Source organism: Danio aesculapii, chromosome 21, assembly GCF_903798145.1.
Source record: "Danio aesculapii chromosome 21, fDanAes4.1, whole genome shotgun sequence".
NCBI classification, from domain to species: Eukaryota; Metazoa; Chordata; class Actinopteri; order Cypriniformes; family Danionidae; genus Danio; species Danio aesculapii.
Window position 1 is genome coordinate 8,811,627 of NC_079455.1, and position 14,485 is coordinate 8,826,111.

Genomic DNA, 14,485 nt, shown 5'->3' on the forward strand with positions numbered 1-14,485 from the left:
AAAAAGATTTTTTGAAATTGTTGCAAATTTATAACAAATAAAAAAGCTGAAAAATCACATGTACATAAGTATTCACAGCCTTTGCCGTGGCGCTCTAAATTCAGCTCAGGTACATTCTGTTTCCACTGATCATTCAGCAGCTTAATTGGAGTTCACCTGTGGTAAATTCAGTTGATTGGACATGATTTGAAAAGGCATACACCTGTCTATATAAGGTCCCAGGGTTGACAGTGCATGTCAAAGCACAAACCAAACATGGAGACAAAGGAATTGTCTGTAGACCTCCGAGACAGGATTGTCTCACGGCACAAGGCTGGGGAAGGTTACAGAAAAGTTTCTGCTGCTCTGAAAGTTCCAATAAGCACAGTGGCCTCCACCACCTGTAAGTGGAAGATGTTTGAAACCACCAGGACTCTTCCTAGAGCTGACCGGCCATCTAAGCTGAGTGATCGGAGAAGAAGAGCTTTAGTCAGGGAAGTAATCAATAACCCGATGGTCAATTTGTCTGAGCTCCAGCATTCTTCTGTGGAGAGAGAACCTTACAGAAGGACAACCATCTGTGCAGCAATCCACCAATCAGGCCTGTATGGTAGAGTGGCCAGATGGAAGCCACTACCTGCTTGGAATTTGCCAAAAGGCATCTGAAGGACTCTCAGACCATAAGAAACAAACTTCTCTGCTCTGATGAGACTAAAATGTGAAGCATGGTGGTGGCAGCATCATGCTGTGGGGATGTTTTTTAGCAGCAGGAACTGGAAGACTAGTCAGGATAGAGGGAAAGATGAATGCAGCAATATACAGAGACATCCTCAATGAAATCTGCCTCCGAGGGCTCTTGACCTCAGACTGGGGCGACAGTTCATCTTCCAGCAGGACAATGACCCAAAGCAAACCACCAAAATATCAATGGAGTGGCTTCACAACAAGTTGGTGAATGTCCTTGAGTGGCCCAGCCCGAGCCCAGACCTAAATCCTATTGAGCATCTCTGGAGAGATCTGAAAATGGCTGTACACCGTCGCTTCCTATCCAACCTGATAGAGCTTGAGAAGTACTGCAAAGAGGAATGGGCAAAAATTCCCAAAGACAGGTGTGCCAAGCTTGTGGCATTATATTCAAAAAGACTTGAGGCTGTAATTGCTGCCAAAGGTGCATCAACAAAGTATTGAGCAAAGACTGTGAATACTTATGTACATGAGATTTTTCAGGTTTTTTTTTTTTTTTTTTTTTTAATAAATTTACAACAATTTCAAAAAAATCTTTTTTCACATTGTCATTATGGGGTATTGTGTGTAGGATTTTGCGGAAATAAATGAATTTAATCCATTTTGGAATAAGGCTGCAACATAAAAAATGTGGAAAATGTGAAGCGCTATGAATACTTTCCAGATGCACTGTATATTTCTAATACAAATATTCTTATACAAAGTTTAACTTAATATTTTCAATCAGTCTGATTGATGCAAGTTGAGATGATTAGAAATGTTCGTTTGATTCAACTCAAAGATTTAAGCCAGCAAGATTCTTTTAGTGTATGATTGTGCTTTTTAAAAACTATAATCTCTGTGGATTTTGGGGGTGAAACACGGACAGAGTTCACTCATTCCGCCAGACTGTACAGCTGAAAGCCACTTCAAATAATTCTCATTACATAACCCCGATTTAGGCTTCAAATGGAGATGTGTTTTTGAAGATACACAGCTGTATGAAAAAAGGCCTCTTCACTGTGAAATCAATACGGTCTGGTTTTGTAAGTGGGTTGAATTACCATCAATAAGAGCTAGTAATATGAAGATGAAGGGAGAACTACATGAGATTCATCTCACATTCAGTCTCTTAAAAAGTACTGCTCACTCACTCGTATTGATAGAAAATAACATTGGCTTCAGTTACTTCAGCCCTGTAGCTAATTAAAAACACATAAAAATTCAAATCCACCATGAATACACTGTAGCAAATGGCAGATTTATGACGCAATTACTGTATTTTTTTAATGTCAATCAGTGATTTACAGTATCTCTGGTTTATAATAATCAGAAAACACTGGCGTATAGTCATTAATTTGATTAAAAACAAAGCGCTGGATTAACTCAATTACATCTAGATTAAAATCACAATGATTAAATTCCATATTAAAATGCTCAATCAGATTAGTTACGTCTTTATGGATTATCTTGACTGCCAATCATTTACACAATGGCAATCCATTTTTCATAATGTCAACTCTCCCTCATTTAATTATCCTTTATAATATATGAGCAATATCACATGAGTAGCAATAGCGTCCCACCAGTGCTAATATACAGCCATATCGCACTGCTACTCGTGTGATATTGAATTAATGCAACAGTTTGACGGCACAATCGTGTATATAAAAAAGAAAACCCAACACGGAGTCTAAAAACCCTTTTGGATTAGGAACTACTTTCTTCCGCCATTCGTTCACATCTGTAGCTGACGTCAGAACAGCAGAAGCCGTTACTAATTCACCAATGTCACTTTACAGCTAGTGTTTGAATGACTCTCTAGCGTAATATCTCAAATGATAACAAAACAGGTGATTTTGCTCACATTTTAAGATTATAAGGCTGAACTTGACATGAAATGCTCTCCGTCTACAGAGATATCTTCTTACAGTGTTACAGTATTTCTCTGTTGCAATGTGGAAATTGCAATAATTAACCTTGAAAAAAGCAGCGCAATCACTACCAGATAGCTGTTGTGTTTGCTCTAAGGACAAATGCTAAACACATACGAGCATTTCTTCTTTCTTTCTGCCAAAACAACACACATTTCTGATATGTGCGTCCCACCTCACACTCAATACACTGCAATTACAGTATATGGTATAAATCGGTATAAATACAGAACTACAACATACAAAAGAGAGAGGTCATCTTAGAATATAACTTACCACTCTTTATGGGTCTGAAATAATAATTAGGAAGACAAAACTAATGTTAGCCGATCTCCACATCGATCTCTTGTAATGTTACTTGAACTTTTGAGTTTGGGCATGATATTGAGTTTGTCTACTGAATTTGCTGTTATAAAATAATAATGTTCTAGAAACAGAATCTTGGATAACAGATAGAGCTGTAAATGTTTAATATTATTTATATACATCATTTACTGTTGGCTTTTTATTAAAAACTCCTAATAAACATTAAAATAAAGGTAAATTCCTCTGTCACATATTAAGGCATCAAATAAACCAAATGAAAACGCAAAAAATGATAAACAATATAGAAGCGATGTTCAGCAGCTGATAGACGTCAGTTAATGTATCAATACTGCTAAATTTATTGTACAAATTAATGAGGATTATTTTATATAGTGCAGGGATGGGGTGTGTAAATTTCCTGTTGATATTTAGAAATCTTGCTGTGTTGATTCTAAAATATGTGTTGTTTATATGTTATTGTTAATTTTTTTACAAGTGTTATTTCTACCCCTGTGAATATAAATACCATCAATCAAGAGAAATATTTTTTGTGCTCATAGCTGAGTCTAACTTAGGCTAGATCGTATGAAAGATTGTTTATTTTGCAGTCCAACATATAGTTTTTATTAAATTATAACAGCTCACATCACAGTTTTTAATAAATCGCTTATTACGTGTTTTTAAATGTAAGTGTTTATATTTATATTAGCCAGCCTGTTACAGTAGTGCAGTTCCACGGCTCCACCTCTGGCTCCATCTGTTAGTCCCTTCTGCGCATGCCCAGGCTCAAATTTCAGCAGTGTTTTGCGACAGTTTGTGCCGGCCTTGAGGCATTTTGCATTGAAGGTGTTCAATGGGAAAAGGCGCTGTCGCGTCATCCATATTTTTTAGTCATTTTACAGTCATCGTTCAGTATAAAACAGCCCCTTTCACACAGCGATACCAGTAAATATCTAGAAAATTACCAGAACGACTTCCGGAATTTTTCAGAAAAAGACCATTCACACATCCTTTCCAAAATACCGGTAAATTCTGACATCATTAACCAGAAACGATCTCTAAACGGTTGCGCTTTTTTGTAAACGTGTACACATTTGACTACATTACATATACTGTTGATAGATAAGTATTGTGAACAACTTCGATGAAAACATATGGAGGAACACTTTCGCATGTCGAGATGTACATAATATGTGTGCACGCTGGCGCTCACCGGAGCACTCCTGCACTTCATGTGCACACGTCAAGCAACTGAAGCAGAGCTTGAAGGTAAACAAACAGCGGTTTACCATAAGCATTTTATCGATGATTTTCCACACAGTTGGCATCGAGAAGGAAGAAAGAAACGTTTTCTGACAAACATCTAGCAGCTAAATGTGTCTGGAAAAATATTCAAAGGCATTTATTTTCATAAACAGCGCGTTCTGATTGGCTGGAGTAGACGTCTCACGTCAGCGTGTTTTAATCGTGAACACACTCTTTCTGGCAATCTTCCTTCTGCGTTCACACAGTGCAGCATTCCGGCAAATTACCGGTAATGTTACAACATCTCTTTCCGGAAAATTGCCAGAACGAATTTTCAAAAAAGGGCTCACACATACAGTCCTTTCTGGAAAATTGCCTGTAATTATCCGGAAAGGTCTGTATGTGTGAAAGGGGCTAATGTCTCAGTCTGTTTTGTTTGGGTTAGTTTGTTTTTCAAACTGGATAATCTGACTTATTGGCTGTTGTATGGCTTCATTTTACACTGTTGAAAGTTGTTTTGAATAGTTTTTTTTTGCCAACTGTATGAATTAAACGTTATCATTTTCAGTTTTGTTATTTTGTATTTCACTTCACAACATAAAACTACAAATGCAAAGCTCATATATACACATCAACAAGTTGCTCTAATGATCTTTTAAAAAGTTAACACGCCATGAGAAGACACGCCATGAGAAGAAAACCGACTCTTGTGTAAACACTCATCCTGAAGGCCCGAAAAAGCAAATTTGATCTATGCCAAGGTGATATTCTGGCATCATATTAAGACCAGTTCTTCTGTGGCATCATGTAGACTTCTGAGATTGCAGAGATGCAACGAACGCAGCATATTGCTCAGGATGACAGCGTTTGTATAATTCAACTTTCCGTTTGATCTGCTTTGGTGTGTCCTGGTAGTAATTCTTCTCATCCCTTGCCATCGCCTGCAAAAAAGACAAAAATGATCTGATTAGCATTCATTCTGAACTGCTTTTCTGGGGCCACTCGCAGGGGCAGCAGTCTTAAGCCTGGTTTATACTCTACGCGTCCGCTTGTTCGCTTGAGTGCGCGCGGCGAATGTGACGTCATCACGGAGTTTGCGGATGTTTGCTTTGGGTGCGCGCGGCAGGATTTCGGCTGGCGGTGCGCACGCCATTTTTTGAGACTCGAGCGAACAGTGCGTGCGGCGCCGCGTCTGATTTGAGTTCAATATGAACCATTTTGAAGAGATTTCGTCTGAAACAATACGACTGTACAGACATCTTTATGACCCGTGATCAGAGAGATAACCAGATGATCAATAATTCTTGGCTAGAAATTGCAACAGCCGTGGGAAAGGAGAAAGTTTTTGTTAAAAGGTTTGGAAAAACCCGCGAGATAAGTTTAAGCCAAAAGAGACCATGGCAAAAGTGAAGACCCATGTACACAATTACAGAAATATGTTTTCCCACCAGTCATAGGCTTTACACTGATGTATTTAGTTTAATTTTTAATTTAAAACAATTTAATAGTTACAAAACTACAAATGAAGTCACAGAATTATTTTTCTTGATAACTGGGAAGGAATATTTAAATCTATCGCTTTACAATATACTGATGCCCAGTACCTCTAGGCTTTATTGGTGATAATGATCTGTAATGTTGGACCATTATTGCCTTTTTAGCATAAGTAGAGGACAGAAACTAGCCAGACAGTTATTGTGAATTGTGGCGTGGGCTAAATCTAAAAAACATCTGTATTTTTCAGTCAGTGTACTTTTTTGCTTTTATTTTTGCGATAATAAAACATTTGTAGAGAAAGCCATGTTCTGTTGTCAAATATATTGTAATAAATTGTAATAGGTATAACTTTCCGAGATATGAACAAAAGCAAATGATGACCAATAATTATTTGCTAGAAATATCAACAGCCGTGGGAAAGGAGGAAAGTTTATGTTAAAAAGTTTGGAAAAACCTGAGAGATAAGTTTGTTTATGCCAAAAGAGACCATGGCAAAAGTGGAGACCCAGGTACACAATTACAGAAATATGTTTTTCCACCTGTCATAGCTTTTACACTGATGCATATGTTTGTGAATTGGGCTAAATGTAAAAAAAAAAAAAAAAAAAAAAAAAAAAAAAAAAAAAAAACATCAGTATTTTTTAGTAAGTGTACTTTTTTTGGCTTTTATTCCTGCCTTAATAAATATATATTTGTAGAGCAATTCATGTTCTCTTGTGATTAATATTGTAATAAACTTTAAATGGTAAAACTGTCTGAGATATGAACAAAAGGAAGCGATGCATCAAAGTTTGATTAAAAAAAATCTTTGGTTATAATGGTTATGGAATGGTTATAAAATGCTTGTAATCATTAAAATAATGTATAAAAACAATAAAAAAATAATTAGTTTAAAAATATTGAATGAAATTATTGATATGACATAGTTCTGAAAACTTCCTACTTCTCCGTTTATCCGTCTGATTTTACGGTGGATTTCTTTTGACCGCCCCTTGTTGTTTTAAAGAATATCACAACGGCGAACGCAGCAAGTATAAAAGCCTCGTCTGTTTCGTGAGGTGCGCGCGCAGTCAGCGGAGGTGCGCGATGCGGCGCCAGGCGAAATTATAATTCCAGCTTTAGGAGAGAACCCCAGACTTCCCTCTCCCCAGACACTTCCTCCAGCTTCTCTGGGGGAATCCCAAGGCATTCCCAGGCCAGCTGAGAGACATAGTCCCTTGAGCGTGTCCTGGGTCTTCCCAGAGGCCTCTTCCCAGTGGGACATGCCTGGAACACCTCCTTAGGTAGGCGTCCAGAAGGCATCCAAAACAGATGCCCGAGCCACCTCAGCTGACTTCTTGCGATGTGGAGGAGCAGCGGCTCTATTTCAAGCTTCTTTTGGGTGGCAGAGCTCCTCTCCCTATCCATAAAAAGGAAACTCAATTGCAAAGGAAACTCATTTCAGCCGCTTGTATCGGAGATCTTGTCCTTTCGGTCATGACCATAGGTGAGAGTAGGAACATAGACTGACCGGTAAATCGAGAGCTTTGCCTTTCAGCTCAACTCCTTCTTTAGCACAACGGACCAGTACATGGACCGCATTACTGCTGCCGCTGCACCAATCCGCCTGTCAATCTCACATTTCATCCTTCCCTCAGTCATGAACAAAACCCCAAGATACTTGAACTCCTCCACCTGGGGTAAGGACTCTCCTCCAACTTGGAGATGGCATACCACAATTTTCCAGTGAAGCTCCGTGGCCTCAGACTTGGAGGTGCTGATTCTCATCCCAGCCGCATAACACTGCAGCAAACCGCCCAAGTGCATGCTGAAGGTCCATGTTTAATGAAGCCAACAGTACAAAATCATCTAAGAATATCAGAGATGAAATTGTGTGGTCCCCGAACCGAACTCCCTCCAGCCCAAGGCTGCGCTTTGAAATTCTGTCCCTAAAAATTATTAACAGAATTGGCGACAAAAGGCAGCCCTGCTGGAGTCCAACATGCACTGGAAACAAGTCTATCTTATTGTTGGCAATGCTAACCAAATTCCTACTCAGTTCATACAGGGACGAGACGGCCCTTAACAGAGCGCCTCTGACCCCAGCCTCCACAGATTGCCATGAGGGACACGGTCGAATGCCTTCTCCAAGTCCACAAAACACAAGTGGACTGGTTGGGCATACTCCCATGAACCCTTGAGCACTTTAAGTGATCACTTTTTTCACTGATTCTTGTTGTCTGTCCTTACTTTGTAACACAATTTACTTTTGAGTTCAGCCAAAAACCAATTCCTCAATTAAATGTGCAATCTCACTCCTCTAGACAAAAAGGGGTTGCAACAAGATGCTTAAGAAATATCCTGAGACAGTGGATTTTTAGTTTTCGTTAGCAGGAAATCGCAATCATCCAAATAAAAAGAAATAAACACTTGAAATATAATAAGCGTAATGCATCTACATAATATATATAGAGTTTCACTTTTTGTTAGAAAGCACAACTAACAATGTTAGCTTGTGTTAACTCCTTATCAAGACAAGATAATACAAAAGGCTGGGAATGAAGCACAGGATGATTATTTAAGTGACTACGTCTATGCAAGATTTATCAGAAAGAGAAATAAGAAACAATAGTTGGACCAATAAACAAAAGCATTATGACTGTCCATAAGCTATAAAGCTATAAAATAAGCAATAAAACAGGGGTGCCTAAACTCAGTCCTAGAGGGCCGGTGTCCTGGAGAGTTTAGCTCCAACTTGCTTCAAATTAAACCTGCCAGGAAGTTTCTTGTACATCTAAGAGATTTACCTGCAATAAAGAATCCCAGTTGCCAACGCAAAACTTTCAATTTAGGAAAACCTTTTAGCTTGTGAATATATGTAAAACTAAAAGATGAAGCAAACTTTAATACGTTGGAAATTTAAATTCAAGACTTAATAATATTTTTAGGGCCTTCATTTTCTCCAAATTGATTCATCAACGTTTAATCATTTTCAAGACCCAGCGGAGACACTTTTGCATTTGTTTTTTTAATGCTAAATGTAAACATTGTAATTGTAATTTAAAGCTTGTAAGTTTCTCGATTGCTGTTAATACTGTTTTGCAGTGGCATGCAAGATTGTAGTCATCAACATGATGAAACATTATTACCGTAAACAATGTATTTTGCGACACTATGAACTAAACGATGATAGTATAACATGAAATGAAAGACTTTTTAATTCACCCACATAATAGTCATGCACAATTAGTCAATATTATGGTTTTCAGCGAATACTAATAAATTTTTACATTTGTGCACTGAGCAGTGAAAGTTTACCTGTTCTTCTGCATCAGTTTCAAAAAGAAACATTTGTTGTTTATGCACTATTTTGTTACTTAAAATTGACAAATTCTGCCGCTTAATATCTTACTGTCAACATGTTCAGATCCTAATTTCATGATGTGAATATACGAGTACAACACTTGTTTTGTTTTTTGGATATTTAGTGAAGTTTAACTTCAAAAACAACCTCAAAATTAAAGATTGTTCAACTTGGTATACTTTTGTACATAACCAATACTCTTATTTATAGTTTTATATAGTTATAATAAGCAAAACGTCAAATTACAAAAAATAAGTGTTTTGTTTTTAACCGATTAATCGATCAATTGAAAAAGTAAAATAATTGACCAACTAATCGATTATCAAAATAACCATTAGTTTCAGCCCTAATTATTATTATTTACCTTGTAATCCTCGTTGTGTTCCTTCACCATGTGTTGAACATATTCAATCATGTCCGTAGAGCATGTGGTTCGGTCACTCCCACGAACACTGGCCTCTGCCTCCATTTCTGCAAGAAACACAATCATGAAAATACAAATACATTTCAGTACACTACCTGACAAAAGTCTTGTTGCCCATCCAGGTTTTAGAAACAAGAAATAATAACTTCTAGTTGATCATTTGGTATCCGATGTGGCTTTTATGAAAGGCAAAGCCCTCTAGATTACGCTTATTTGAACAAAATAAAATGATCGTGCTTTGATTTTTAATTATTTATTTAGGACAGTAACGTCTAACTTTGCTTAGACAAAAGTCTCGTCACTTAACAGAAATAATGTACAGTATAGAATATAAAGTCATGGTGCAGTGGAAAAAGAATTAATATCGTGTTTGACTCCCATGAGCTTGGACGACTGCATCCACACATCTCTGCAATGATAAAAATAACTTCATCTTGATTGTCAAAGAAGTGTTTTTGCAGGACTCGCAGAGTTGATCACAATTCTTCAGAATCATCTTTCAGGAACTTTGATGTAAAGTATGAGGAGGAGTGCTATCCTGCTGAAGAATTTGCCCTCTCCTGTGGTTTGTAATGTAATGGGCAGCACAAATGTCTTGATACCTCAGGCTGTTAATGTTGCCATCCACTCTGCAGATCTCTCGCACGCCCCCATACTAAATGTAACCCCAAATCATGACTTGTCCTTCACCAAACTTTTAAGTGAGAATCTTGGGTCCATGCAGGTTCCAAAAGGCCTTCTGCAGTATTTGTGATAATTGGGATGCAGTTCAACAGATGACTCACATGAAAAATCTACCTTCTGCCATTTCATCCAAATGATCAACTAGAAATCAAGTTAATATTTGTTGCTCTTACAACTGGGATCAACGACATGGTAGTGTACTATACTTCAAAACCATACATTACACACGCGCATACATACCTTCAATGACGTATGGTTTCAATACATTTGTCTCCATTGGTTCAACTTTTGTGTTCTGAAACGTCAATGAAATACAACTGGTTATTAGAAAAGGGTATAATAAGTAAAAACTGTAAAAACATACTGATTCATACAGATTTGATACTTGCCTTTCTTGGTTTAATAGGAAGCATACCCTTGGTCCCAGGTGCCAGCCCCATATCTTGTAGATTTTGCTTTACCGTTTTGTGTTCATCCCATGCTTTACGTATCTGAGGACTTGTAAAAAACAAAATATGTTATTATAAACTACATAAATAGACTTATAATGCATGAAATTGCAAACTAACAACAAAAAAAATGAGAGGGTCTGTTCTTCATACAAAGATTACTACATTAGCTGGATTTGGTTATTGACGATTTAATATAATCCAGGATCGCTTTGTTTTTCAAAACTCATCTGAGAGTTGTTGTCATAGCAACAGTTCTGGTAGCAGCAGCTTATCTCATATAAATCGGATTAAAAAGTATGATTACTTAAAGTATGTACCGAATTCAGATTTTTTTTTACTTACAGTAGTAGTTAAATACACTTATATAGTAAAATAGTAAATAATTTAAAGAAATATATATAGAAATATGCATGCATGTATGCATGTGTGTATATATAAATATATATATATATATATATATATATATATATATATATATATATAAATAATGTATGTATATATATATATATAATGTATGTATGTATGTATATATATATTATATATATTATATATATATTATATATATATATATATATATATATATATATATATATATATATATATATATATATATATATATATATATATATATATATATATAGATAGGGTGGGTCAATGAGGGGCAATTTCCAAAAAATCTAATTAATTTTAATAAACTATTAGAATTACAAGGTGTAGAAGGTGTCATTTCTAAGTTCTGTGTTAAAGCTTATAAAACTGCAACACCAATTAAATCATTACAAGCAACAAAATTATTAATTATAAAAGAAATGTTCAATTTCTAAGTTAGATCTACTGTTGGACGTTGTTGCCATATGGTACCTTAAGTACCTTAATTTTTTTTTACAGCACTTTAAGTTAAGCAGTGGTGGAAAGAGTACTGAAAAAGTACCATTACATGCCTAAAAATGTAGTGCAAGTAGAGTAAAATTATCTGTTGTAAATATTGCTCAAGGTATGAGTAAAAAGACCTTTTAAAAGTATTCGTTTTCTTTTCGGCTTAGTCCCTTTATTAATCTGGGGTCGCCACAGCGGAATGAACTGTGCATACAACGTCATAAGACAATAATATTAGGTTAGATTTAGGTTTTTGACGTCAGGTGACCAAAATTCAAGATCTAGCCAGCGTCTATGGACAACGTTATTTTGATGTCCAATAATGATGTCAAATGATGTTGATATTTGGTTGATTTTAGGTTCTAAAATAGTGACCAGAATCCAACGTCTTAAACCAACATTATATTGACGTAAAATACTGACATTTATTCTTCATGTATATCAACTAAAATCCAATGTCTGATAGACGTCATAGTGGTAACGTCCACAACATCAAACTGTACATTATCAGACATTGATATTTGGTTTTAGGTTGGATGTTGTACATTGGCCTGACATTGAGTTTGGACATCAACTCATTTTCATTTTCAAAAAAATTGCAACGTCCATGACGTTAGGGTAAAAAGTCAATCTGACATCATGTGCCTGCTGGGCCATTTTAGTCATCATACAGTAAACATCCATAATCTTCTCATCAGTGAAATGCATCTAAACAGTCATTGCGTGTAAAGATTTTGGACATCTTCTTGAAGTGTCTTTAATCTTTAATGCGTCCATACAGTTTGCTGCAACTATAAAGTGCACATGTTTTGAGGTAGAACATTATGATGCAATTTACCTTCTATGTGCAATTTTATTGGACAGGAATCACAGGACTTATTTTTTCAAATCCCCATAGACAAGAAAAAAATAAAGTAGTGACTGCAGGTTGAAGGAAAGTAGTGGTGTAAAAGTACAGATAAAGCACTAATAATGTACTCAAGGGAGAGTAAAAGAACACATTTATAAAACTACTTAGTAAATTACAATTCCTGAAAAACTACTCAATTACAGTCATTTCAGTATTTGTAGTTATGTTACACCACTAATATTTTTTGATAGATTTACCATAATGCATGCGTGCAGTAGAGGGTTAATATTGTTACAACCTCCTGTCCAGGGACTACAGATGTAAATGAGCTTTTTAGCTTACTCTGGGACAACATGTCAGGTTGTACATTGTCCCTGTATAAATAAATAAATAAATAAATAAATAAATAAATAAATAAATAACAATAATTTATCATAAGTAGTTTGTATATAGGCTTTGACTTGTTAGTCGACAGATTATTAAAATGGTATTAAAATAAGTGTTTTAGGCATAACATTACATTAATTTACTTTAATATTTTAAAATGAAGCTCACTGTAGGATCTTAAAAACGGTTATCTCTCTTTAAACAATTAAAGGGGCTTTTACTACAATGATATTACATGTTGGAAAGTTTTATATTATCTGCTTATACTTCTTTTTCACAAAAACATGCTTAATAAGAAGTTATTAATAATTGTTTGTATCGCAACAGAGCACGTTATAGCTGGCCTTTAACGTTTTGTTCTTCAACTCACCATTCAATGTGCGGTTTCTCCTTTCTTCTTAACTTTTTCTTCAGCTTCTTTTTGTTTTTGTTGTAATTAAACGTATTGCGTTTACGAGCTTTCTTAATCTTACCCATTACTGTATAACAAACGAGTCAATACTGCCTGCACTCTGTCACACGCGTGCTTGAGGAACGCGGATGTAGCGACTTCTTCTCCAAAAGGAAAAAACATCGACATGGTTGGATATCGCCACCTGTCTGCAAACAATGGAACCATATCCGATCTAGACTTTACCCCATAAACGCTTGTGACAATATGGAGATTTGCCAAACAATGGCGTTATGTTAAATACCGCAAAAGTAGAGTCAATAGATGGTATTTTATAATAATAATAATAATAATAATAATAATAATAATAATAATAATAATAATAATATAAATAATAAACTGTTTTGCTCGGTAAACAGCCTAGAGCGTCTCGCTTGAACTGTCTATAACGGTCCGATGGTAGCTTATAAATATTTATAAAGTAAATTTGACGTGTGTCTAGGTCTTATCAATATGTATATGGTGAATATGAAAGCAAAGTACAAATATACAGTTTGTCATTAGTTCCCAATGTGTTGATGTTAAGTGCGAATTAAAAAAAATAGCCTTTGAATTAAGTTTGTTTGTTTGTTTGTGTGTGTCTGTACAGCAAGTTGCAAACCAATATACTGATCCCAGTATCCTGATAAACTAAACTATAATAATAATAATAATAATAATAATAATAATAATAATAATAATAATAGTTTTTAATATTATTTTTATTTTCTTAATTATTTACTCATTACACACACGCAGGTGAATAGAACACTAGTTGTCAAGACTTTTACATTAAACTTTTACATTAACCAGGCAGCAGTCCTGATATAATTGAAAAATATATATATATATTCACAGACTGCCCTACCAGAAAAAAAGATGGTATTTAATTATTATTATTATCACTATTGTTGTTATTGTTGCTATTATTATTATTATTATTATTATTATTATTAATATGATTGCTACTGCTGTTTTAAAATGTTTATATTTAGAAGGTTGGTTTTGATTTATTGGGTATAAGTGTTACCTCTAGATGGAGATATAAAACTAGTTTTGGAAAGAACACTGACGTCTGCAGTCCCATTTCGTGTGCATTGCATCTTTAATAGTTCATGTAACTTGTAAGTAAATTTAAAGGTGCACGTGGTCTGTGGTTGTGCTGTAGCACGCCATATGTCTTTTAAAAACGTTATTCTGATTTTTTTTAATCAAAAAGACTTGACATACTCTGCAGTAAACCGCAGTCCATTCTACATTTTGTAAATGTAATACAGCATACATTAAACACCCCATTGGGAATGTTGATAGTATCTTTACATAGCAAGTACAATCTTCTATGTTAGATCGTTACG

General features: G+C 35.5%; 1 protein-coding gene across 1 annotated transcript; it reads right to left on the reverse strand.

Moving 5' to 3' along the window:
• Positions 1-4,748: 4,748 nt before the first annotated feature.
• On the reverse strand, positions 4,749-13,249 carry nop16 (NOP16 nucleolar protein homolog (yeast)). The gene is made up of 5 exons (XM_056446802.1): positions 13,071-13,249; positions 10,525-10,633; positions 10,376-10,430; positions 9,392-9,498; positions 4,749-5,128 (listed from the first exon to the last, which is right to left on the reverse strand). The coding sequence occupies exons 1-5, from the start codon at positions 13,175-13,177 to the stop codon at positions 4,991-4,993; spliced, it is 516 nt and encodes a 171-aa protein (XP_056302777.1). The 5' UTR covers positions 13,178-13,249; the 3' UTR covers positions 4,749-4,990.
• Between the last annotated feature and the right edge of the window lie 1,236 nt (positions 13,250-14,485).

What these genes read in the sequence shown, in the direction of transcription:
- nop16 (XM_056446802.1), bottom strand. Translation starts at nt 13,177, where the DNA reads ATGGGTAAGATTAAGAAAGCTCGTAAACGCAATACGTTTAATTACAAC. An exon ending in TTCCTATTAAACCAAGAAAG is followed by an intron (nt 10,431 to 10,524) that starts GCAAGTATCAAA and finishes TTGACGTTTCAG; the next exon opens with AACACAAAAGTTGAACCAAT. An exon ending in GAAACCATACGTCATTGAAG is followed by an intron (nt 9,499 to 10,375) that starts GTATGTATGCGC and finishes TGTTTCTTGCAG; the next exon opens with AAATGGAGGCAGAGGCCAGT.